Source organism: Prunus avium, chromosome 8, assembly GCF_965620075.1.
Source record: "Prunus avium chromosome 8, drPruAviu1.hap1.1, whole genome shotgun sequence".
NCBI lineage: Eukaryota > Viridiplantae > Streptophyta > Magnoliopsida > Rosales > Rosaceae > Prunus > Prunus avium.
Window position 1 is genome coordinate 4,553,367 of NC_142291.1, and position 22,920 is coordinate 4,576,286.

Genomic DNA, 22,920 nt, shown 5'->3' on the forward strand with positions numbered 1-22,920 from the left:
AAGTGTAGATACGGTCGAATGACTAAAAGCGGCCGAATACGTGAAATCAGCCAATGTTTAAATAAGGAGAGAGATAATCCGTAGGAGGATTTTCTCATAGGTTACAATTCAAATATAGAAGGAATTATGCCATATTGATGGTCAACCGAAGTTATTGTGGGAGAGCTCAAGATGGAAGGAAAATCAAATCAAATATTATTACTCATATTAAATCACATGCATGAGACAAGGGATTGAAGATATTCTGGAGCAATTATGATTGATTTGAAGGCCAATTGACGACCGACCAAATTGAGACGCACCGAAGCCCCTATAAATACCAAGCTTATGGAAGAGAGAAAGGACCCCCGACACAACACACAACTTGTCATTTTACATTCTCTTCAATTTCTATCCTAGGAGTAGCATAATGTAGCCATAGCCTAGTTCTTATTTTTTCCGCTCTAGTTTCCGAAGATTTCAATTATGCCTTTATGTTCTTGTTCTTGTTTTTCAATTCTATTTCAATTACAATAATTTCAATTCATGTTATCTTCACTGTTCTTCGTAATCTAGTTTACTTTCCGCCCTTTACTTTACGCACTCGCATTTCAATTATTTAATTTATGCAATTTACATTACGCAATCGTCTTTACATTCTTTATTTTACGCACTTTAAATTACGCACTCGTCTTTAAATTATTTATTTTTAAGCACTTTACTTTTCGCACTTGTCTTTTAATTATATTTAAATTCAAGCACCTTTTACTTTACGCACGTGTTCTTCGTTTCATTACATTTCACCTTCAATCTTCATCTCCACCCACTCCACATCATTTGGTTGCTCACATAAAGCCTTGACTCCGAGGTAGTGAAAGAACCTAGGCCGTGAGGAGGTTCCTTGCTCGGCCGAACAATCGTTTGATTAAAGTCAGATCTCGGACGCAACACATCCATCTACTCACATTCCATTCAAGCCCAAATTCGGGGCTTGGTGGTGGCACGCCCCGCACTCAAAAAAGAAGAAGGACCAAAAACTCCTTCAATCGGCCTACCCGGCCGAAAAGAAAAGAAACAAAACAAGAAACCAAAGAAAAACACAAACAGCACTTTCTATCACCCTTTTGTCACCATTTGGACAGATTCGTTTCTCTGTTTTTCAGCTTCGACCTCTGTCCAGTTTTTGACCTATAACTTTCCAACCGTTTGTCCAAATTTCACGTTCTTTATACGGTTGGATTCAGAACAGAAAATGAAAGAACACCACGCGGACCAAAAGTCAAAAACAGTTACGGAAATAAACAGAATTCAATGAAGAAAACACACAACGTTTCCAACAACACAAACACACACACATTGGGGGGGTTTTGGAGTTGATTTGAGTGACCTATTTCTAATGCTTGAATGTAAATGAACTCTAAGTTTAACAAGAATGACAAGAATGAAAATCAAAAGTGAAAGTAAAATGTAACAAACACTAGGGTTTCGGAATCCACCCTAAACAATTCTACCAATGTTCATGGATACTCAAGTAATGAACTCTAAACATATTAATGAAGATGTTCGCAATCAAGACCGGGATTAGTGGCTCAAGACGCATTGATTCTCTCTAATATACGTAAAGTGCAGGGTTAGTGCTACAATACTTGTGCCTTCCCTATAACCAAATCTAGGTGTGCTTAGTACTTCGATTCAATTACAAGAAAAACCCATTAAGTTCAAAGAGAATATGAACATCACAAGAACCCTAATAGTATGATGTTTACATTAGGTATTTAAGAAACCAATTCACATGGATGATTCTTACTTCATCCATTTGTTGCTTAGGAAAACATGAGGATACACATAATCCCAACAACCTCAAGAAGCATGCTTTCAAAGGTGATCAATCAAAGAAAAACATACATCAAGGATAGATTATTTTAGTGAAGAGGAATTCATCAATTGTTGTCAAGAAACCAATTCACATGATGCACACTTAAACAAGTTCAATCATTTGTTGCTAATTAGAAATTATGTTCTTGGGTATCTTACACAACTTCTCAACTTTTGCTACATGCATACAACCTAAGGTGATCAATCAAAGGAAGCAAACACATATCATAAGATTCAATTAGTGAATGGGATCCATCAACAACATCTAAAAATTCATAAACTCAAAGCATCAAAACAAAAGTGTAATCATGTTTAGGGCTTCAACCAAAGTCCTATAAATATAAGAAGTTACATTGAAACTAAGAAAATACAAGAAATAATTCAAATGAAAGAAACTAAGAACAAAGAGGAGAAAGAGAATGGCATCTTCAACCCCTTGGATCCTTGCCTCAAGGCTCCCCAAGGTTCTCTCCAATTGTTATGCCATTCTCCCCTCTCTTGCTCTCCAAAAACCTCTTGTCTTCCTCTAGCTCCAATCTTCAAAATTTGCCCCCAATGAATTCTGCAAAACCGATTGATTCCTCTGCCCAAATGGCTGATTGCCTTTCATCTTTTGCTTTCCTCTCTCTCTCCTCCTTTCCAACTCACACTTTTGTCTTTGTCCCCTCCTTTGTCTCTTCCTTGTCCCCTTGCCATGATGTGTTTTTGTCTTCACAAATATGCTCTTTGTCTCAGAAAATCCCACTTAACTAAAGTAATTTATTGTTACCAAATGGCATGATAACAAGTAGAAATAAGATGACATCAAGTGGAGGTAAAATTGGCCCAAAACAGATTTTCAGAGCTGTGGTAACATGTTGGATCAGTTTGATAGGCTATACTTGTCCAATGGAGCTCAAATTTGGATATGTTATAGTCAACATCCATTGGAACAAGTTTCATGAAGATCTTCACCTCATCCGAGCATCGGAGCATGCTGATCCAAGACCAAGAAGTTGACCTACGAAAATGAACAAAATCTGAATTTATAACCAATAATGCACTTTTAGTTCATTTTCATTCTAATCAAGGTAAAACCTATGAAAACACAAAAAGGAAGTAAAAAAGCTATAAAATGTCAAGAACTAACTCAAAATAATGGGTGAATAACATGATAAATCATGTGTAAAAATGAACCCAACAATGAGTTTCTTATTTCGAGTTTGGGAGTTTAAAATTTGGGTTTCTTTTACATGTTTGTATGTGCAACCTTTTTAAACCCACTTTTTAATCTCATTGTTCATGTTCATATAACGCCCATAATTATTGTCCACAAGTAACCTTAATTGTGGATGTTTGCAATAGAGAAAAATTTCTCATATGGCAGTGTATGCTTTTATTCAGTAATGAAAATTTTCATTTCCCTTGATTGGAAAAAAAAAAAAAAAAAAACCCTATGAGTTCCTACCTTTTCTTATTTTATTTTAAATAAATTATTTATACAAGGGTTTCTAGTAGGGGTGGACATCAATCCGACTGAATTGATGAAACCAACCGATCCAAATTATAATCTTCGGTTTGTTTTGGTTTTGACAAAGAAAAAAAATCAAACAGTTTAAAAATTGAACTAGACTTTAATGGTTTTGGTTTGGTTTGGTTTAGTTTTGAATTTTCAATAATACTATAGGCACCCACTTGTATACCAACTTTTACATACCAACTGATGTGGCATATAAATATCATGTGCCACATCATCTCTTTTAATTTTATTTAATTTTATCATCTTCTAAATAAACAAAATTCATTCTCACCATTTTAATTTAGTTGATTTCATTCAACTCATAAAATTGTTTATGCTTCTTCTTCTTTGTTTAGTTATTATTTGTGTATCTTTTGGCCTGTAAAACACTATCGATTACAGAAAGAGATATACAAATGAAATAAACATAAAAAATGCACAACTGAATCTGAAATTTCAGATCTGATCCTCCATGGCTATAAACTCAAAAGATCATTAACTATGAGAATCCAATCAAGGAATAATTAAGGTCTTTAGACCCAAATCGGGGCATATCCTCCCTCCCTTCAAATCTGGAAAAATATTGTTGCTTGGTTGCATATCCATGGAACTGAATACTATGTACTATTTGAGATTAATCCGTGATGCCATATCATCCTCTCCATTCCATCATAGTATTTCCCCAAATCAACTTGGAATTTCTAGGACGTGGGTAACCCAGCAAAAGAGAAAAGCCATATCGGCTCCATAGATGTTTGAAGGATGATAGTGCGGCGGCGATGGTGTTGAGGTAATATTGTTGTGGCGGGGGAGGGATTGTTAAACTGCTTAATGATTTAAATGAAAATATTTATAAAAAAATACAAAATTAACTAAATTAAAATTGATGATGTGTCACATGACATGGCAATCCATGTCATATGCCACATCAGTTGGTAACCAAAAGTTGGTATACAAGTTGGTGCCCGTAGCGCTACTGTTGAATTTTTGTAAACCAACCTAAATCAAATTGAAACGTCTACGTGTATGTTTATTTATTTATATTTTATTTTACATGTGTAGGACTCTAATTAAGTAATAACTACATATGAATATTTAAATTGTAGCTATATTAATTATTGAAATTTGAAGTTTTATGGCATGTTGAGCTTCATGATGGTTTGATACTCTGCAAAAGGACAAAAGTATGGACCATGTTGTGATATTTTTTTTTCTTGTAATTGGGGCTAACAATGTCGAACAAATACAAAAGGAAAGAGAACTGATCTTAGGCCCAAATCAGCCGAATCAAACATTCTTAAATTGGTTTGGTTTAGTTCGGTTTTTTCCATAATTTTTGTTGAAAAATCAAACCAAATCAAACAGTTAGATGGTAATTGATTCAGCCGCAATTTTGAGGTGAAGCAGAATCAATTCGGACGATGCCCACTCCTGTTTTTTAGCTTTATATGTATTGATAATTCTAAAAGATATTCCTTTTATCATCATGTATTTTCGTTTTGTCAATTTTTTTAAAATCATTTTCTTTTCGGTCAAATTTATTATCACGTTAATTAGATAAAACCAAGTTATAAGGCTCAAGCAAAGAGACAGTTGCCAGAAATGCCGTTAATGGATTCAAGCCTGCTCCGAAACTTAACCCCATTTACACTTGGACCCCTACCCAACCTCCTGAATAAAACCCAGAAATGCCGCCATTCTCTCTCTTCACTCTCCATCCCAACAAATTCTCGCAAACTCCTCTTCATGCGGAGAAGTGGCAGCAGCAGCGGACCCCGAAACAACGTCACTTTCGACGAGGCGGCTTACGAAGCCGAGCGGCTTAGCCTTGACGCCAAGGCTCGAGAAGAAATGGCTGAGACTTCGAAGATTGAGACCCAGCAAAGCGGGGTTGCCGAAGACCCGAAAGCTTGGAAATGGGTGATCCGGAAGAGAATTTGGGACATGATGGAGGCCCGGAACATAGCCCAGAATCCGCGCCCTGTTCACCATCGCATCCCAAACTTCGTTGGCGCTGCAGCTGCTGCGGAAAAAGTAAGAGGACTTTGGAATTTTTTTAAATTTTCTTCGTTTTTATTTTTTATTTTTTGGGTTGCTGAGAAATATTAAGATAATTGTTTTTCTTTATTTTAATAATGTGGGTTTTAATTAAGAAAATAAATAATGTGAGTTTGGGCAGTTGGGTGGGTTGGAAGTGTTTCGGGTCGGGAATTGCGTGAAGGTCAATCCAGATTCACCTCAGAAGCAAGTCAGGTTTCTCACACTCTCTGGTTAGTTTAAGTACTTACGTTCCTAAGTGTTCATGTGGTTAATGTAGTAATTGTATGGAAATGTGAGTTAAGCGAGTTGACGAATGCAGTGTGCTCAGCCCCTTGCAATCCAAGTTTGCTTTGTTAAAAAAAAAAGAAGTAATTGTATATTAATTTTCGTGAAATCATATAAATATAAGTAAGAAAATGTATTAAGATGGCACCAAGAGGTTGCAACCCAGATATATACAATACAACTTACAAGAGGAGTTCTAAAAGGTAGTTTCACTTGAAAAATATATTATAAATGTATATATGATATTCTTGCACCAGACTATTTGGGCCACTTGCAAACTTGGTTCTACCTAAAATCTGTGTTGATTGATAGTATGGTTTACCCATGATTCATATACCCCATTTTGCTTATGGACTATCATACGTATGTGGATTTTACAATGTTTTGGAAGTTGAAACGGTGGTAGATAAAATCATATGTTTGCATCTTATAAGCCAAAAGTACATTTGGAACAATTGAAAGTTAACTGCTTGAATAAGCACAATATGATAGACATGCTTTATGAAAATTGAAAATTGTTTCTATGTGCACCAGGAACCAGTAATGCCTACTGTTCTTCACTTCTAAATCCAATTTAAGACCCTTGATTTTGTGCAGGTGAGAAGAAGTTGTTAACTCCGCAACCCCGTTTAAGGACTGGGTTTTTCTCCGTTCTTGAATCCCATATGTTGACTCCTAGTACAATGAAAGAGGCTTGCACCTCTGTTGGGGTCGCCAAGTATGGGCGGGCGATTGGATTAGACGAGAAAATCAAGGTTGATCTTATTGTCATCGGCTCAGTTGCTGTTGATCCAAGGACAGGCGCTCGACTTGGCAAGGGTGAGGTAATCATACTATGGAAAGTGTTTGCTTACCCTTGTCATACTTTCTTAGAAACGCATACTACAACTCATTACTGCAGGCATCTTGTTTGTTTGTCCTCGCCGTACTTTCTTACAGCATTTTGGTTCTGGACGTAATGTCAGGTTGCTTTATCACTCTAACTAAATGGATGAGGATTTGTTATCAAAAAAGTGAAATGAATAATGATTCAGACCTCTAATCCTAGGAAAAAGTTTGGTTAGTATTTAAATGTCATTAACTCATTTTATGGAGTACAAATAAGAGACAGTTTTTATATGTGAAGTTTAAGCTTGTTCAATTTGAAATTTTGTCTTGGGTAGTGTCATTATTGAGTCATTGACATATTCAGGAAATGGGAAAAACTTAGTCAAGTCTTTTGTTTAATGATAAAGTTGGGATGCAGGGATTTGCAGAACTTGAATATGGGATGCTGCGATTCATGGGAGCCATTGATGACTCAACACCAGTTGTCACTACGGGTAAGTGTGGTTTCTTTTCTGCTAATCGTCGTGTTTCTTTTATCTGGTTCAAGAGGAGTTAATTTGTATGTGTTTGCATGCGTATTCCATCCTTTGGACAGGGGACATGAAAGGTTTGCATTTGAATATTATTTTTCATGTTTCAAATTTTGTTCTGTCGTCTCTAGTTCCTCAATTAGGTTCTTCCTTTTCTTCCAAATATTACTTTGGTTACTTTTTCTATTTACATCATATGTGAAATGCGAAATTTCTTGCAGTGCATGACAGTCAATTGGTAGATGATATTCCGATTGAGAAGCTGTTAGTCCATGATGTACCAGTGGACATCATATGCACTCCAACCCAGGTCATATTTACCAACACATCAATTCCAAAGCCTCAAGGTTGGTGAACTTCCGCAATTTGCTTAATTTTCTTTTTCCTTTCTCTGGGAAAATAGTTTTCCTTGAAGAGTTAGTTGAGTACACATCCTAACTTCCCTTGATATTTTTAATTTGTAATTTGTACCATTTTATGATGGGATTGGCTAGTCAGAGTACTGTCTTGCAGTACTAGATGATATTCTTAATACCAATTTTCTATGAGTACAGGGATTTACTGGGACAAACTGTCCCCTGAGAAGCTCGGGCAAATTAGAATACTTAGAGAGCTCAAGAGAAGGATTGAGAAGGAGACTGGACAAAAGCTTCCATGTGGTCCATCTGAGAAACTGCCTCCAACAGCTAGACGAGGGAGATAACTTGTTTGTTCTTCAAAGAAAATTAAATGGTGCAACAAGAGAGAAGAAAGAAGGAACAGAAAAATTCAATGTATAGACCATTTCTGTTCTGCACTAAAGGTTCATTCCTCTCTTTTTACGTGTATAACGAATTGCACAGACGAAAGGAAAAAAAGATGTAGCTACATAAATATATCCATGACTCGCTTTCTTGTAGCTTGCTTGGTACTGTTGTCGGGAAAGGTTACAATGATTATGAATGCTTGTGTGAGAGGGTAGATGAGTGTGATACATGATATTTGAAGTGCCAAAATAAACTCCCGTGTTTATTAGCCATGATTTATGACAGGGGGTGTAAATCTTGAGTTTGGATCGCTTCGTTTATAAAGTTAATATTGTGCTTATGTTCAAAATAACCTACAAGCTTGTTAAATTCTAATTGCTCCGACCTCCGCTCAATTTTGAACGTAAATAGATCTATACGAAAATTAGAATTTTATTTTGTAAAAAGTGCGGTAGACATGAAAAGCGGATTTCATGAATGCTTGTATAAGAAACCTCTGAGAACGGGCAACAGAATGCATCTGCACATCATTTTCACTGGATTTGTACCATACTAAAGTTACTCGTACTACTTTAACAAAAGCCTGATATCACTCTTATTTATTTTTTATGTGTTTTCCTTTTGTGTTGTTCTTTATATTGTATTGGGTTTTGACTACTTGTTCAAAACTACAGTTTTTTTTCTTTTGGTAAAGAAAAAAAAAAAGAGAACTCCAGCTTGAGTCTGAGTCTTCCATTTATTTTAGTTTAGTTTATTATAGAACACGACTTCACGCTGCAAGAATGCATGGAATTCATTAGTTTACACTCCCATCTCATTTCCTTTTCTTAAACAAAAAATTAAAAGCGTGATGGGAGGCCAATTCAGTGGCTTGTCGGTCATGTACCCGGATAACAATTAGTCAAAGAACCTGCCATGAATTTCCTGGAGCTTTTTTACTTTCTGCATTATTTTATCAAATTTAACCATAAGAAAAGAAGTTTGGATACGTATTTTACTTCGGATCAAATCAAGCATATTAATAATGAAGTCAACTGCACTCCCTTTCTTGATCCTCATTGCTGCTATGCATGCATCTTAAATCTTAATCCTTCTTAGTTGTATTATTTCTCTCTTAATCGAAAATTTTCCGAATTAAGGCAATTAATCTCTCTGTCTGCACTCTGCAACGTCTTTCTTGATCTGGAGGTGATCCCACTGATTTATATCCACCTCGTAGTTGGTAATGTCTCTGACTTATTGCCTTATGTAGTGCTAGTTTCATCTCTATTATACAAAAATGGTTAATGTGTGCAGATTTTTTGGTCTGATATTTCTATTTCGAGTATAATAATTAAGCCATTATAAGCTAGCTTTCGTTAATGTGCTTCTTCTTGTTTTGAATATATATAATGTGTTTGTCAATGTGCGTGGATTTGTAGGTCATGAATATGGCTGCTTCTTGTTCGGCTGCTGCTGCTATCCCTCCTCAAGAAATGTACGATGTGTTTCTTAGTTTCAGTGGCGTTGACACCCGCAATATCTTTACCAGCCATCTTCATGCTGCTTTAGTTCGGAAGAAAATTGTGACCTACATAGATTATAAACTTGAGAGAGGAGACGAAATTGGACCTGCCCTTCTTGAAGCAATTGAAAAATCAAAGCTTTTGGTGATCATTTTCTCGAAGAACTATGCTTCTTCCACATGGTGTTGGAATGAGCTTTTGCATATACTGGGATGCATGGAAAAATATGGACAGATTGTTATGCCGATCTTTGACGGCATCGATCCATCAGATGTAAGAAAACAGCAGGGGGTTATGCAGATGCCTTTGCTCAACTTGAAGAACGTTTCAAGAACAGTATCGACAAGGTGCTCAATTGGAGGGATGCTTTGACGAAAGCAGCCAATCTATCTGGGTTTGACAATTCGAAAGGAACTTGGTAATTAACTCTGTTAATTGTCTTAATTTTCACATGTGACCGTTATATTTATTATTAATACAAGATGGCAGACTTACTAATTATTGTTTGTCCTTCATAATCATATATTGACAGAAGGGAGAACCTTTTAGTTGATAAAGTTGTGGAAGATATTTTAACCAAATTGGATCGGAAATCGTCATGTGATTTAAAGGCCCTGGTTAGAATTGAAAGAAAAATTGAGCAAATTGAATCGTTATTGTGCATTGATTCACGAGATGTTTGCTATGTAGGTATTTGGGGCATGCCTGGTATTGGCAAGACCACCCTTGCCGGTGCTGTATTTAACAGACTCTCTTCTAAGTTCGAGGCTTGTTGTTTTCTTGCAAATGTAAGGGAGGAATCAGAAAGACATGGACTAAATCAGTTGCGAAATAAACTTCTTCGTATGTTATTAGAGGAAGAAAATCTAAACATTGAGACCCCATCTGTGGGATCAAATTTTGTTGGAGAGAGGCTTGCCCGTACAAAGGTCCTCATTGTCCTCGATGATGTGAAAAATCTAAACCAACTAGAACTTTTAGCTGGAGATCAGGACCAGTTTGGCCCCAGAAGTAGAATTATTATTACAGCTAGAGATAGGCGCCTACTTAAGGAAAAGGTTGATGATGAGAAGATAAATAAGATTAAGGGATTATGTTTTGATGAGGCTCTTCAGCTCTTGCATTTGAATGCTTTCAAAGGTAACTCTACTACAACAAATTATGCAGAGTTGTCGAAAGTGGTTTTAGATTATGCTGACGGCAATCCATTAGCTCTTAAAATTTTGGGTTCCTCGTTCCTTCATTATAAAGGGATGGATGTTGATTTATATGCAAAAAGAATGTCAGATGTTCATGGTTGCTTTCAGACAGGAATTAGAGTTCTCATTGATATGTCTCTCATATCAATTTCAGAACGTAACTGCCTAGAGATGCATGATTTGCTACAAGAAATGGGTCAAGCAATTGTTCGTGAACAATGTATTGAAAATCCAGGAAAACGCAGCAGGTTGTGGATTGCTGAGGATGTAAAACGTGTATTGGAAAATAAGATGGTAAGAGCCAATTGCATAAACTTTCTTTGAAAAGAGAACAAAATTTGAACTTTCTATGAGAAGACATGATGAACAGGTCACGTATGTCTAAAAATGTACTTTTCAGTGATTCAAATTTCATTGTATGTTATATTCTCATTTAGACTTTGCTCTTGGTTGTCAGGGAACCGCAAAAGTTCAAGTCATATTCTTTTAACATATCTGAGATTAAAGAGCTACACTTGAGTCGTAAAGCCTTCAAAAAGATGCACAATCTAAGATTGCTAAAGATATATAATTCTAGCAATGACAAGTACTGCAAATTATACCTTTCTCAAGGTCTTCAGTATCTTCCCGATACTCTTCGTTATCTTCACTGGGACGGATACCCTTTGAAAACTTTGCCATCAAAGTTTTCTCCAGAAAATCTTGTTGAGCTTCGGATGCCCCACAGCCAAGTTGAGCAACTGGGAGAATGGCCAGGTATATATGCTTATTCTGTTAATTCTTGTTTTAAAAAAAATACACATGTCTGGAAAATTATTACTTCTTTCTATTAATTCTATTTAATTTGTTACAGAATCTTGTGAACTTGAAAGAGATCGATCTTAGTTTTTCCGAGCATTTGACTGAAGTTCCTGATCTCTCTCACAGTCACCAAATTGAGAGTATAAATCTTCAGTTCTGTACAAGTTTGTTTCAAATTCCTTGTTATTTTCAATATATGGACAAGCTTACTTCTATTGAACTTAGGTTCTGTACGAAACTCAAATATCTTCCGGATATGCCATGCAATATGGAAACTTTAATGTTAGCTTGGACTGCAATAGAGGAATTGCCTTCATCAGTTTGGTCTAGCGAAAAACTTGATGTCCTTCAAATTGGACATTGTAAGCATCTTAAGAACCTTCCAAGCAACAGTTGTAAGCTAAAATGCTCCAGTGATTTTACTCTACGAGGCTGCTCATCTCTTGTCAACTTTACGGAGCTTCCCTCCAATATGACAATGTTAGATTTGAGTGGATCAGCAATAGAGGTATTGCCCTCATCAATCGAGCGCCTCTTTAGTCTCACTCGAATTAACTTGGAAGACTGCAAAAGGCTTGTGAGTCTCCCAGAGACAATTTGTAAGTTGAAATGTCTTAGGAGACTTAGTCTCACTGATTGCACTGCATTTGAATACTTCCCAGAAATCTTGGAGCCTACGAAAAAACTGCACTTTCTTAGTTTGGCAAGAACAGCAGTTAAAAAGCTACCCTCTTCGATCGGAAATCTATCCCGTCTGACGACATTACAGCTCTCTGGGTGCAAAAACCTTGTTTTTGTCCCAAACAGCATCTACACTTTAAACTGTCTTAAGATTCTCCAACTTGGTGGCTGTTTGAAACTTCAAAAGTTGCCTCCCTTCCCAGACGGATTGTGCTGTTTAGAAGACCTAGACCTCAGTTACAGCGGTATATTAGAAATACCTGATCGCGTCATTTGCTTAAGCTCATTGATAAAGTTAAATCTATGTGGAAGCATGATTGAGAGCATACCTGCAAGCATCAAACAAGCTTCTCGGCTGTCTCATTTGTGGTTAACCAATTGCAAGAGCCTTCAGTCTTTACCGGAGCTCCCGGCCTTATTTTGTCTTGAAGCACACGGCTGCACGTCATTGAAGACAGTGTCAAGTTCAAGACTCACACAACGTTGGGCTAGATATGGAGATAAATTATATCCTGAACGCTTCATTAAGGAGAGAGTTATATTTTCTGATTGCTCAAACTTGGATCAGAATGCATGGAGAAACATTATGGCGCATGCACGGCATAGAATTATGAGAATGGCAGGCAGTGTATGTCTCTGTCTCTCTCTCTCTCTCTCTCTCTCTCTCTCTCTCTCTCTCTCTCTCTCTCTCTCCTGTTGTTAAATTGAATAACTAGTTTTCTCTACTCTCTAACAAATTAAGCTTGGTGCATCCATCCATGGTACAGGAATGTGAATTATGTCATTCTGTCTCAAGTTCATTTGCCATTGTATGTCCCGGAAATGAAATTCCGAATTGGTTCGACTATGAAAACGAGGGATCTTCAGTAAACATCAAGCTTCCTCCAAATTGGTTTCTTAAAGGTTTCCTGGGTTTCGCTCTATCTCTTATTGTCGCATTCGACAACTATAATGTGAAGAGGAGTTTGAGGTTTGAATGCAAATCCAATTTCAAAACCAATAATATTGGTGAAGAAAGCGGTGGATTAAATTGTACTAGTTCGTACGCTGAGTATGAGTATATAACCAAATGCATACAAAGCTGTGAGAGGTATTTGAATTCAGATCACGTGTTTGTGTGGTATGATATCAATGCCTTCAAAGTTGAATGGAAAGCAGATAATAAGGTGACTGAGGCCTGTTTTGAATTCTACCAACTGGGTAGCGATTCCAAAGTGAAGGTGAAAAGGTATGGTATCTCCCTGTTGTATGCCCATGATCCTGACAAATTTTATGTCATGTCGGAGGAACCACAAGTTGAGGAAGATGTTGAAGATGGGCTCACTACTTGGATGGAGAAGTGGAGAAGAAGCAGTAGCAAACCAAGGCAGCCCACCGGTCAGCCCACTATGGGCGACCGGTTGATTATTTCCTTGGAGGAAGGACAAGCAGAGGTCGACAGGCGACTAGACAGACATATCCAACCGACCGGTCAGATTTTTCCTGAGGCTTATCATTGTTAGGCAACCGGCCGCCCACTCCTTGGCGACCGGTCAGTTTTTGCTCGACAACTGCTCCAAGTTTGCCGTTTTTAGCATATTTTCGTCGGGTTTTGTTTCCTACTTCGAGTTGCAATGTAACCCAATCCCATAGGGCTTGTTTGGTGCCCAGAATTGGATTGAATTAGATAAGTCATAAATTTAAGATATGGTGAAGGAGGAAATGAGGGTAGAGATAAATGATTTTCCATTTTGGGGGATTAGGATCAAGAAGTTATAAGGTGGTTACTATCCTATCATTTTGTGCTTATTCGATGAGATAACTTTTCTTCATGAGTAATCCATCTTCGACTTTTAACATGGTCAATTTTTTTTTTTTCATTTCTTCCTTTTAACATGCTTGAAATATAGAGAGTAATCATACCCAATCCAATACTAGGGACCAAACAAGCCCTTAAGGTATAAATAGGACTTTTGAGACCTATGTCGAACATCTAAATAGATTACAAAGTGACATCAAATTGGGTTTGAGAGAGAGATTAACTGCACGTTTATTTATAAGCATGGTCTTAAATATCGATAATATCCCCGATATTATCCCGATAATATCTGATTTTTGGGGGTCCGATATTTTAACAACTAACCATATAGTTATCGTCAATATATCGATATTATCCCGATATTATCCCGATAATATCGGAAAGATATTTTCAACACTTTTATGAATGATTTGGTCAATATATCGAGATATTATCGATAATATCCCGATATGAAACTCAAAAAATGTAGAGAACTGAAGTAGCTCATTGAACTGATTTGGGTACTCTACGGAAAGCATGTCTCCTAGAGTAATACAAAAGTAGCTCATTGAGCTAATAAACAAAGCATGTCTAGCCGACAGAATGCTCACATGCTTTTACAAAATGGATAAAATATAAAACTTAGCTTTGGATTCCTGGCTTGGTTTACAAAATGGATAAAATATAAAACTCACCAACGTTTTTTCAACTTACATTACTTACCCTACCATTCAACCACTCACATGCTTTTACTTACCCTACCATGGCAGTAGGCGGGCAGGACCAGGAATTGGTGCCATAGGGAAGAACTATACTCGTAGAGAAAGAGGCGAGGGGACATTGTCAAGTCAAGAAGATGACTCGTTATCTATAACTTCGGACTCTGTTGGAGTAGGAAGTAGTAACTATGGTTATACTCATAACCAACCATTTCCCTACCCTTCATATCCCATTCTTGTTGGGATGGAATCAAGTGACACATGGAAAGAATCCGAGACTCAATCTTCAAATGATTTTGCTTATGGACAACGTCAACCAATCTCGGATCCATATGGGTGGCATGTTAACAATTACATGGAAAACTATTTTGGGGATTTATCATTTGATGACTACTCTTCAAAATATACTTACTCTACACATAGAGATGATGAAGATAGTGAAAATTTTGAACCTCATAGGAACTCTATGTGGTACTAAGTCACTCATGTATCTTACCATGCAATGTATAAAGTGTAAAATATTGTAGTAATTCATTATATATAAATGATTATGGTGTGTTTAATCTTCTTTCATTAATTACTACATATTTCTACACTTACGGTGTTTGCCAGCTCGCTATATAATCAACTTAAATCAATTAAATCCATCATGCAATGCATTTCCTTCCAATTTTTTGTGATAAACTAATAGATAATTGACTAAATAAACATCCTACAAAGTTTCAATAAAAATTTCCAAGTTTTTCTTACAATTTCCGTGGTTTTTATTCAATTTTTTCCGATACCGATAATATCCCAATATTTCCTGCGATATTTCCGTGTTTTTTGACTTCCGATACTTCTGATACCTCCGATATTTAAGACCATGTTTATAAGTAATGGTAAGTAAACATGCCGAAGGTTTGGACGCAACGCAACCTCAGTAATAACGGCAGAGCAGCTTGTTCAGCCACCAAATTGCTCAACTAGTAAGAGGAAAATAAACAGCAAAAGACAATGCAGTAAAGACTGTTTTAAGAAAAAAGAAAAAAATATTAAAACATATCGCTAGAGGAAGGGATTGAACCTTCGACCTTGTGGTTAACAGCCACACGCTCTAACCAGCTGAGCTACTCCAGCTGATTGGTAATTGCGCACAAAGTTTCTTACAAGAATTAATCCCGTCTTATTTTTCACGTATAGGGCCTAAGCCCATCACACGCGCTTTTGCTTGTAAAGGCGCTTTTATTACCAAATCTTTTTTAAAATCTAAGCTTCAATTCAAAGCACTTGAAAGTGCTTCTTGAAGTAACACCTAGTAGGTGCTTCTCCAGAAATAGTTTTAGTTATTTCTATCAAACACTGCCAGCTGAAGAAGATATGGCATCAATTCAGTGTAAAGTCAACCAGACCGGAGTAATTTAGATGGAACTTTGAAGGGCACTTCCATTAACAGAGTAATAAACATATAATCAGCTCAGCAGTTGTATATTTCCTTTACACAGACAAAAAAAACAAAGAAATAAAAAAAAAGTACTCTGGATATACATCATAGCATTGAAAATGAGTGCTAAACATACAACATTAGGTAACCTACATAACACACACAATGGCAAGAACGAAATTCGATTGGAAACCCCAGCCAAAAATCAAAGAACTTAAAGTTCCTCAGGTCTCGCGGTATTCTAGCTTTTCTCATGTCTAGCGGTATTCTATCTTATCACGCACAACCACTGGGATCCATATCAGAAACACCATATTGTGTGCGTCAGCACCTGCCCTATAAGCCCTCCAGATCATTTGTTTTTACAGGGACACCATTCTGTTCAACGGTATCCTATCATTTTGACGAGGAGGAATCCTTTCAATTGGAGATATCACCTGTGGCATCGTCATACCGACTGAAATTATGATCTCTGCATTTCAGGGAGAAATAATTGTCAAACCATTATGCAATAATAAACCATTTGCCACAAGTGCTACTCAACAAAAATGTCTTGAAGATTTCTTCAAAACTAGGAAGAAAAAAAAATACTAATCGCAATCATCCGTGGTTAACTGCCAAGTAAAATTAATTTTGTTTTTCGCCCGAAGAAGTGAAAGGATTCAATAAATGCAAAGTTAAGCATAATGGTCAAGCTGTGCAAAGACATAATCCACCAAGTAATGGGATCTGTGTAAAAAAGCATTCAATCACATTGAAATACAAAGCCATGTTTAATATACAGCAAAATACTTGAAACCGAATTTCCTCCACTGAATCAAATCAAGGATAAAGGACCAAGAATGCAATGATTATTTTTGTTTATTTTCTAGCATACAACACCTTAAACTGATTTACTATGCAATTTACATCTACCTCTTTAAACACTTAACCGACAAAGAGAACTATTTCTATCTGAGAGAGCCATCAAGGAACTTCCATGGAACAATTGACTTTTGATGAAACACCAAATATGAGGAAACAGACTCATACATCATAATACTTACACTGACAACCCAGTAAAAATTCAAAACTCTTTCAATCAAACTTCTTATGATTTGTTGTCCCTCAGTGACCTAATTCCATAAAAGCCAAGCTATTTTCTCAGTATACTTAATGCCACTTGGGAAATCTCTGTCAATTATGTAGATAGGCATCAGTGCATTCATGCGTTTTCATTAAATTGTCAATCTAAGTTTTGTATAGTTCACCAAGGATCAAGATTTAAAATTGAGGGTGCATTTCAACTAATCCGTTAATGCGAACACTTCAGAAATATAAAAAAGAAAACATCGAACATAGAAACATATCAAACCTTTTGAAACATAAATCAGAATCTAATAAGTGTTTGAAGTGTTCAATTTTGTATTAGTCTATATATATGCATATGCATATGGTATAAACATGACAAGTTAAATAATATTTGTATCATACTAGTCTATACAAAAAGTTTCGAGTGAACAATATTGTCTTCCTCAATGGTATTAAATAAGTGGTAGTTAGTTCTTTATTTAACAGCCACTAAGAATCTCAGTTTTCATTGCCAAGCCTCCAACAAAAATAAGGTGAAGCCAGAGTCTTAGTGCACAATCACAAGGAGGAGACAGACAAAAGCTAGCCAGGATTTAGCATCCTTGGATTTGAAGAAACTGAGAGCTCCATAAACAAGGGTTTTTATGGAATCATACTTGAACTCTTTCCACAAAAACTAATAGGACTTTCTTTCGCTTACATCAAGACTTGAATCTAAAACCTGGGTTGCCCGTCCCACAGAATGCCACTTGAGCTAAAGCTATGAGTTTTGTCAACTTTATTCCTGTTTAGGTTAATTCTGTATCCCACTTTACTACCAGAATTAAAAGCACGTCTGCTAAACCTGTAGAACATCTGAAAATCATAGCCAATAAATCTTTATCCATCAACCTTTATTTGTTTATTTCTTTGCTGAAGAACCATTAATCTTTTTGTTTTACTTTTGCATAAACCCCATTAGCTGTTGCACTGGCCCATTAATGTTAAACTTAGGCTTCCCCGGTTATAATGTATACAGGTTCTCATGCATCTCCAGGAGCTATTATATTAGGGACCCATTTTCTCTTTTTGTCCATAACTTTTAGAAAACTTAAAAGGTGAAACAGATTGTATGCAAAATGATCACGTCCATGACTGAAACATATACATAATATATGGCGCATCCACACATAAGAGGAAACAAACCTATCCCTTCCCGCACGGACAAATTTGGCCGTATGATCTCTTCAGAATTGACAAGAAAAATATCGCCAATGTATAGATGGTTTGTTGGGACATAAACACTACACAACTCCTCATCTCCATCATCCCTCTGTAGTCAAACCACCAATAATCAGATCCAAAAGGTACACGGTCATTAGAAGAAAATCCAATATAAACTAAACCAACGTCACTAACTATTAGAACATTAATATTTTCTACTGCAAACCATCAGAAAACAACCATTATTATTAAAAAAAAAAATAGTTAATCTTAAATTCCATATAAATTTGTAGAGGGTATTGCAATATAGATTTTTTTTTAAAAGGTTAGTGTAATAGTTGTAAATAGTATTGAATTATGAACATTAATTCTTGCTTTTCAGATTTCAAGTAAAAATTTGGTGATAACCTTAGTATTTTCCTACAACTAAATAATTATATAGCTGCTTGTAACTATAAACAATTCTTCATCACATTTAATTAACTTAAAAATCTTTCATTTGCTTTAAAAAAAATTAATAATAATAACAGAGAAACCACTTTTGGACTTCTTAGGAAGTGGCAATACTGACTAGAGGAAAATAAAAACCTTTCATTTTTCTCCGTACACAAGAAACTGCTTTTAGAGGGAGAACCTGGTTTTGGAGGGAATCAGGTAAAAGCTGTTATGATAGTTATTTCTCACCCATTCATTAACAAACAATATAAGCCATCATCTGATTCTAAAATTAAGCAGAAAACAACTCAGCAGGGTAGAACTTGGGACAAAACAATCTAACATACAAACTAAATCTGCTTCTTCCAAATCCAAACCAAACATTTTAATAAATAGAATATTGAAACATACCTGAAGGGTTACAGATGATGTGATAAAACCAAATGCATATTCACCAAGCCGAGGATGACGGATAATTGCAACCTCTTTAAATGCAGTGGTATTTTGGTCTGTCACAAAGAGAAAGAGAATTATTTCTGACTACTAAATCTAAAATGGAGAAAAATAATAGACAAACACTGAATGAATTCCATGTCAAACCAATTATAACATGCACCATAGCATCCACTCACAAGCGACAAGGCACCACAACCTTCCACTAGCTCAGGACAGGAAATATTCAACCTAGGAAGCACCAAATGGTATAAAATAAAACAATTTTCCTGAAAGTGGAAGGCCATTGCATGTGTGTGCTCATCACTTAACTTTTGGTTTACAATGGCAACAATACAGGTCAGTAGTTTACTTCAAATAGGGGAATTATATTTCACATTCATGCCATTATTCAACTTAACAGCATAATGGAAGCCCACATACGAAGTGAGTCAAAATCAAACAACAGAATTTACCAAGAGCCTTATAAGGTATACGTTCCTAGTGGCTTGACCTAAACTAAAATCACGCCAAGAGACATTTTAGATAGGTTGGTGAGCCTAATAAACCAACCAACCAATTCCTGGGCTTGGCTCGTTGTTTCAACAAGCCGGAAACTAAGCTTGGCTTGATTCATTTGTTAAAAATTTCAGCTCAGGTCTAGCCTCAACTCATGTGAGACCTACATGCTCGCAAGTGGCTTAGCTCCTTTATAGCCCCAGATTTGATAAGAGAAAACATAAACCCTAAGATAATAAGGACGCAGCCATGCAAACAGTTTACAAAGAGGTAAAAAAATGAACCTAGATATTGAAATAGCGGCAATTACCTGGAGAGATTGCAGAGCTAATTTGTTTGGAGGCAGAGTATATGTGCTTCATGAAGGGCATTCGTTTTATGAACCATTCCCCAATCCAGAAAACTGTTGCACCCATCCATGATGAAGCAAATATACCGACTAAGAATATAAAGGCAAGGGATGTAACAAATCCTAGGCCTGCAACAATAAAAAAAGAAGTATTCAATGTTGAAGCATACAAAAACATATGATTTCTGCTCAGAGATCTAGCAATTAACCACTCATGATCAAAACTGACGAACAATTAATTATATGATTTCTGCTTAGAACAGTTTGAAACTTCAAATATAACCAAAAGGATTAAAGGTAGTCCTCTTTATAGAAATTTTCCCTACATTAAGAAGTAATAATCTATGCTTTGCCACCACTAAAACTGTTGCCCCAAATATGGTAATGAGGAGGTTTGGTGATTCACAATGACCTTCGTCTACTTTTCTTCCTCGTTCTCCCATACTTATATTTGTTTATCCAGCTCCCTCCATATCAAATTTGGATAGTGATTGCAACTTGAACTACTTGGATACTTCCAAAAAATCTATTCAAGTACAATCCATATAGTATTACTAGAATTTCTTCTTTTCTTTTCTATTTTGGTTCAAAAGTATTACTAGAAATTCAAGACATGCAAAAACATATGCAAGTACGAAGTAGCAAACTACTTCAAGTACCAACACCTCTATAGCATTTGCTTGAAAATTTCTTATTATAATTGGCAGTTGATTATTACAGAAATTATTTGTAAGACGCCCTGTCTTTCTTAAAGATGGAACACGTTGAGAAAACCTCACTTATACTCAATTTTCTTCAACTCTGATCCCATTTATTGATAGGTTGACTATTTAAGGTATAGAATGGTCATGTAGAGATTCAGTTTTAGGTTTGAAGTATCAAATTTCGGGCTTAAATCAAAGCGACTAACCAATCTGTGACTAGAAACCTCAAGTCTAAGCTCAAAATGATCATTGTACACCCTAAAACAATCAACCATGTCAATAAATTGGATCAAAATTGAAGAAACTGAGTAAAAGGTTTTCTCAATGCGCTTGTCTTTAAGAAAGACAAATCATCCTGTTCAGAGCCGGACTGGCGATTATTATTATGAATTTTTTCAGAACTTTTCACAGCAATGCACACATCACTTTCAACTTCATTAAGAATTAGTCATTGCATACCCAAAGTAAACATCAATTTGGTGCTTTTGAGTCATACCAAATATGCTAACCCCAAGCCTGGCATATATTGGACTGAAGAAACCATCAACAAACTGAACAAACCACCAAGTGATGAAGAATGTAACAGCAACAGGAAAGAGAACCATGCTGCAATTTTACAATTCAACCTAACATTGTTACAATCAAACGAGATATATGAATCATAAAATCATGAAAAAACTAGAGGAGAAAAAAAATGCAAGAAAAAACAATCAGACCCAAATTATGCTCATTACCATCCAGTCATGAATTTCTTTGAGACCCAACTCTGGAGCACTGCATAGCATGCCTGATGAAATTCAAGGGTCAAAGCAGTACAGCAGGAACAAGAATTGTTTTGTAAGCTATATGCATTGCCAAATAATAAACAAAATAACTCAATAAAAACAAATACTCTTGCATGAACAGAACCAACAGGGTAGTGCTCTGCAGTAGCTAATGTCTACAGCATGAATGACTTGTCCATGAGAGAGAGAGAGAGAGAGAGAGAGAGAGAGAGAGAGAGAGAGAGAGAGAGAATTTCAGTAAATAATGACTGCAAATAGGACTTGATGCAGGAAAAGACTAACATAAGTGCCCAAAACCACTTGATACAAAACCTACTCTGCACCATAATTTGTTAACATTTTGGTTTTAGTTTTTAGTTTATTATCTTTAACGGTTCTCAGAACATATGATATTTGCACAAACGGTGCTTCAAGCTTGGAACGAGTATGGAGAAATTAGCAATACTTCTTTATATTTTGAGGTGGTCTGCAGATCCATTGCTCAAAGACTATATCATTTCTAGTTTATTTAGAGCTCAAAATGAGCTTTGTGTATTGGCATCCATTCTTGTTTATGGTGACCTTTTACCATGATAACAATCTCAAAGGGAGCTGCCCAAGTAATTATACCCATGTTTTATAGAGAGCCCCTAATTTCTCTATCTTTCTCCAAGCATCTCATAGCTCTAGAGCCACCAAAAGCTAATTAGGAAAAATTCAGCATTCAACTATTAACTCCACAAACAGGAAGAACAATTAAGAGATCCGCCAAGTTCCACTAACATAAATACATAAACATAAACTCATTTGGTTGTTCAAATTCACAATCAATTTTTCTCACTCTAATTAAATCCCCAAACTTCATAAATTTCCAAATTGGGAAGATATTTTTCTAAAGTGACAGAGAGGTTGAGGGTTGAGAGAGTAATAGACAGACAGACCTCGCGAGTGGAGGAGTTGGGGGAGCTTGGAGGAGACTTGGGAACATCTTCAGAGTCGGTTTGCGCCAGCGGACTCGACGTGGACTCTTTAGCTTCCGCCATTCGGCTTCGCAGTTACTTCCAGTTACAGACCAACGTAAACAGAGCGGGAGACTCGGAGGAGAAGGGGAGACAGAGATCGCAGTTTGTTTGGACTCAGACTCTCTTCCTAGGCCTTCTGTTCTGTGTCCTCTCCTGGTAAAGACCCTACAGTTGCTCCCCCTGTTTGGCTGCGGGGATAACCTCTATACCTAAGACGGTTTAACAAATTTAACTGTAATTGTTTCTGAGCGAGGGGCTGTGTAGCTCAAATGGTAAAAAGGCAATAATCACAACTACACTACTATTCTCTTCGTAGTCGTAGACACAATGTTGATGTGCGCATAAGTCTCAAATAACTTGACCAAAAAAAAGGTCTCAAATAAAGGATATGCTAGGAGTTTTATGTTTACATGAGTCTCAAATAAAGGATGTGCTAAAGGGCACAATGTTCATGTACACATAAGTCTCAAATAAAGGATATACTAAATGGCTAATTTTGCTTTTGGGTTTAGTGAATGGAGGCCCATGTATTGTG

The 22,920-nt window shown here is 36.4% G+C and overlaps 2 protein-coding genes, 1 non-coding gene and 1 pseudogene across 4 annotated transcripts; 2 read left to right on the forward strand and 2 right to left on the reverse strand.

Annotated features, from left to right (window-relative positions):
• Window positions 1-4,607: 4,607 nt before the first annotated feature.
• COG0212 (NagB/RpiA/CoA transferase-like superfamily protein) lies at window positions 4,608-8,058 on the forward strand. The gene is made up of 6 exons (XM_021951028.2): window positions 4,608-5,386; window positions 5,532-5,622; window positions 6,275-6,501; window positions 6,924-6,999; window positions 7,257-7,382; window positions 7,590-8,058. The coding sequence occupies exons 1-6, from the start codon at window positions 4,955-4,957 to the stop codon at window positions 7,736-7,738; spliced, it is 1,101 nt and encodes a 366-aa protein (XP_021806720.1). The 5' UTR covers window positions 4,608-4,954; the 3' UTR covers window positions 7,739-8,058.
• Window positions 8,059-8,975: 917 nt separating this feature from the next.
• On the forward strand, window positions 8,976-13,469 carry LOC110750677 (disease resistance-like protein DSC1; annotated as a pseudogene). Its single transcript, XR_015826350.1, has 6 exons — window positions 8,976-9,704; window positions 9,822-10,779; window positions 10,943-11,241; window positions 11,339-12,235; window positions 12,290-12,595; window positions 12,735-13,469. The product of XR_015826350.1 is annotated as a disease resistance-like protein DSC1 (transcript).
• Window positions 13,470-15,508: 2,039 nt separating this feature from the next.
• Window positions 15,509-15,582, reverse strand: TRNAN-GUU (transfer RNA asparagine (anticodon GUU)). Its single transcript has one exon. It is a non-coding gene; the product is annotated as a tRNA-Asn (tRNA).
• Window positions 15,583-15,862: 280 nt separating this feature from the next.
• LOC110750684 (protein LIKE COV 2) lies at window positions 15,863-22,605 on the reverse strand. The gene is made up of 7 exons (XM_021951040.2): window positions 22,305-22,605; window positions 21,334-21,386; window positions 21,096-21,205; window positions 19,857-20,024; window positions 19,007-19,104; window positions 18,143-18,269; window positions 15,863-16,358 (listed from the first exon to the last, which is right to left on the reverse strand). The coding sequence occupies exons 1-7, from the start codon at window positions 22,404-22,406 to the stop codon at window positions 16,249-16,251; spliced, it is 768 nt and encodes a 255-aa protein (XP_021806732.1). The 5' UTR covers window positions 22,407-22,605; the 3' UTR covers window positions 15,863-16,248.
• Between the last annotated feature and the right edge of the window lie 315 nt (window positions 22,606-22,920).

Excerpts from the sequence above, each read along its gene's own strand:
- LOC110750684 (XM_021951040.2), bottom strand. The coding sequence starts at position 22,406 with ATGGCGGAAGCTAAAGAGTCCACGTCGAGTCCGCTGGCGCAAACCGAC. Across the intron at positions 19,105-19,856 it reads TAGCTCTGCAATCTCTCCAG|ACCAAAATACCACTGCATTT; the intron begins GTAATTGCCGCT and ends TCTTTGTGACAG. Across the intron at positions 16,359-18,142 it reads GTCCGTGCGGGAAGGGATAG|AGATCATAATTTCAGTCGGT; the intron begins GTTTGTTTCCTC and ends CCTGAAATGCAG.
- COG0212 (XM_021951028.2), top strand. The coding sequence starts at position 4,955 with ATGCCGTTAATGGATTCAAGCCTGCTCCGAAACTTAACCCCATTTACA. Across the intron at positions 5,387-5,531 it reads CTGCAGCTGCTGCGGAAAAA|TTGGGTGGGTTGGAAGTGTT; the intron begins GTAAGAGGACTT and ends GAGTTTGGGCAG. Across the intron at positions 7,383-7,589 it reads ATCAATTCCAAAGCCTCAAG|GGATTTACTGGGACAAACTG; the intron begins GTTGGTGAACTT and ends CTATGAGTACAG.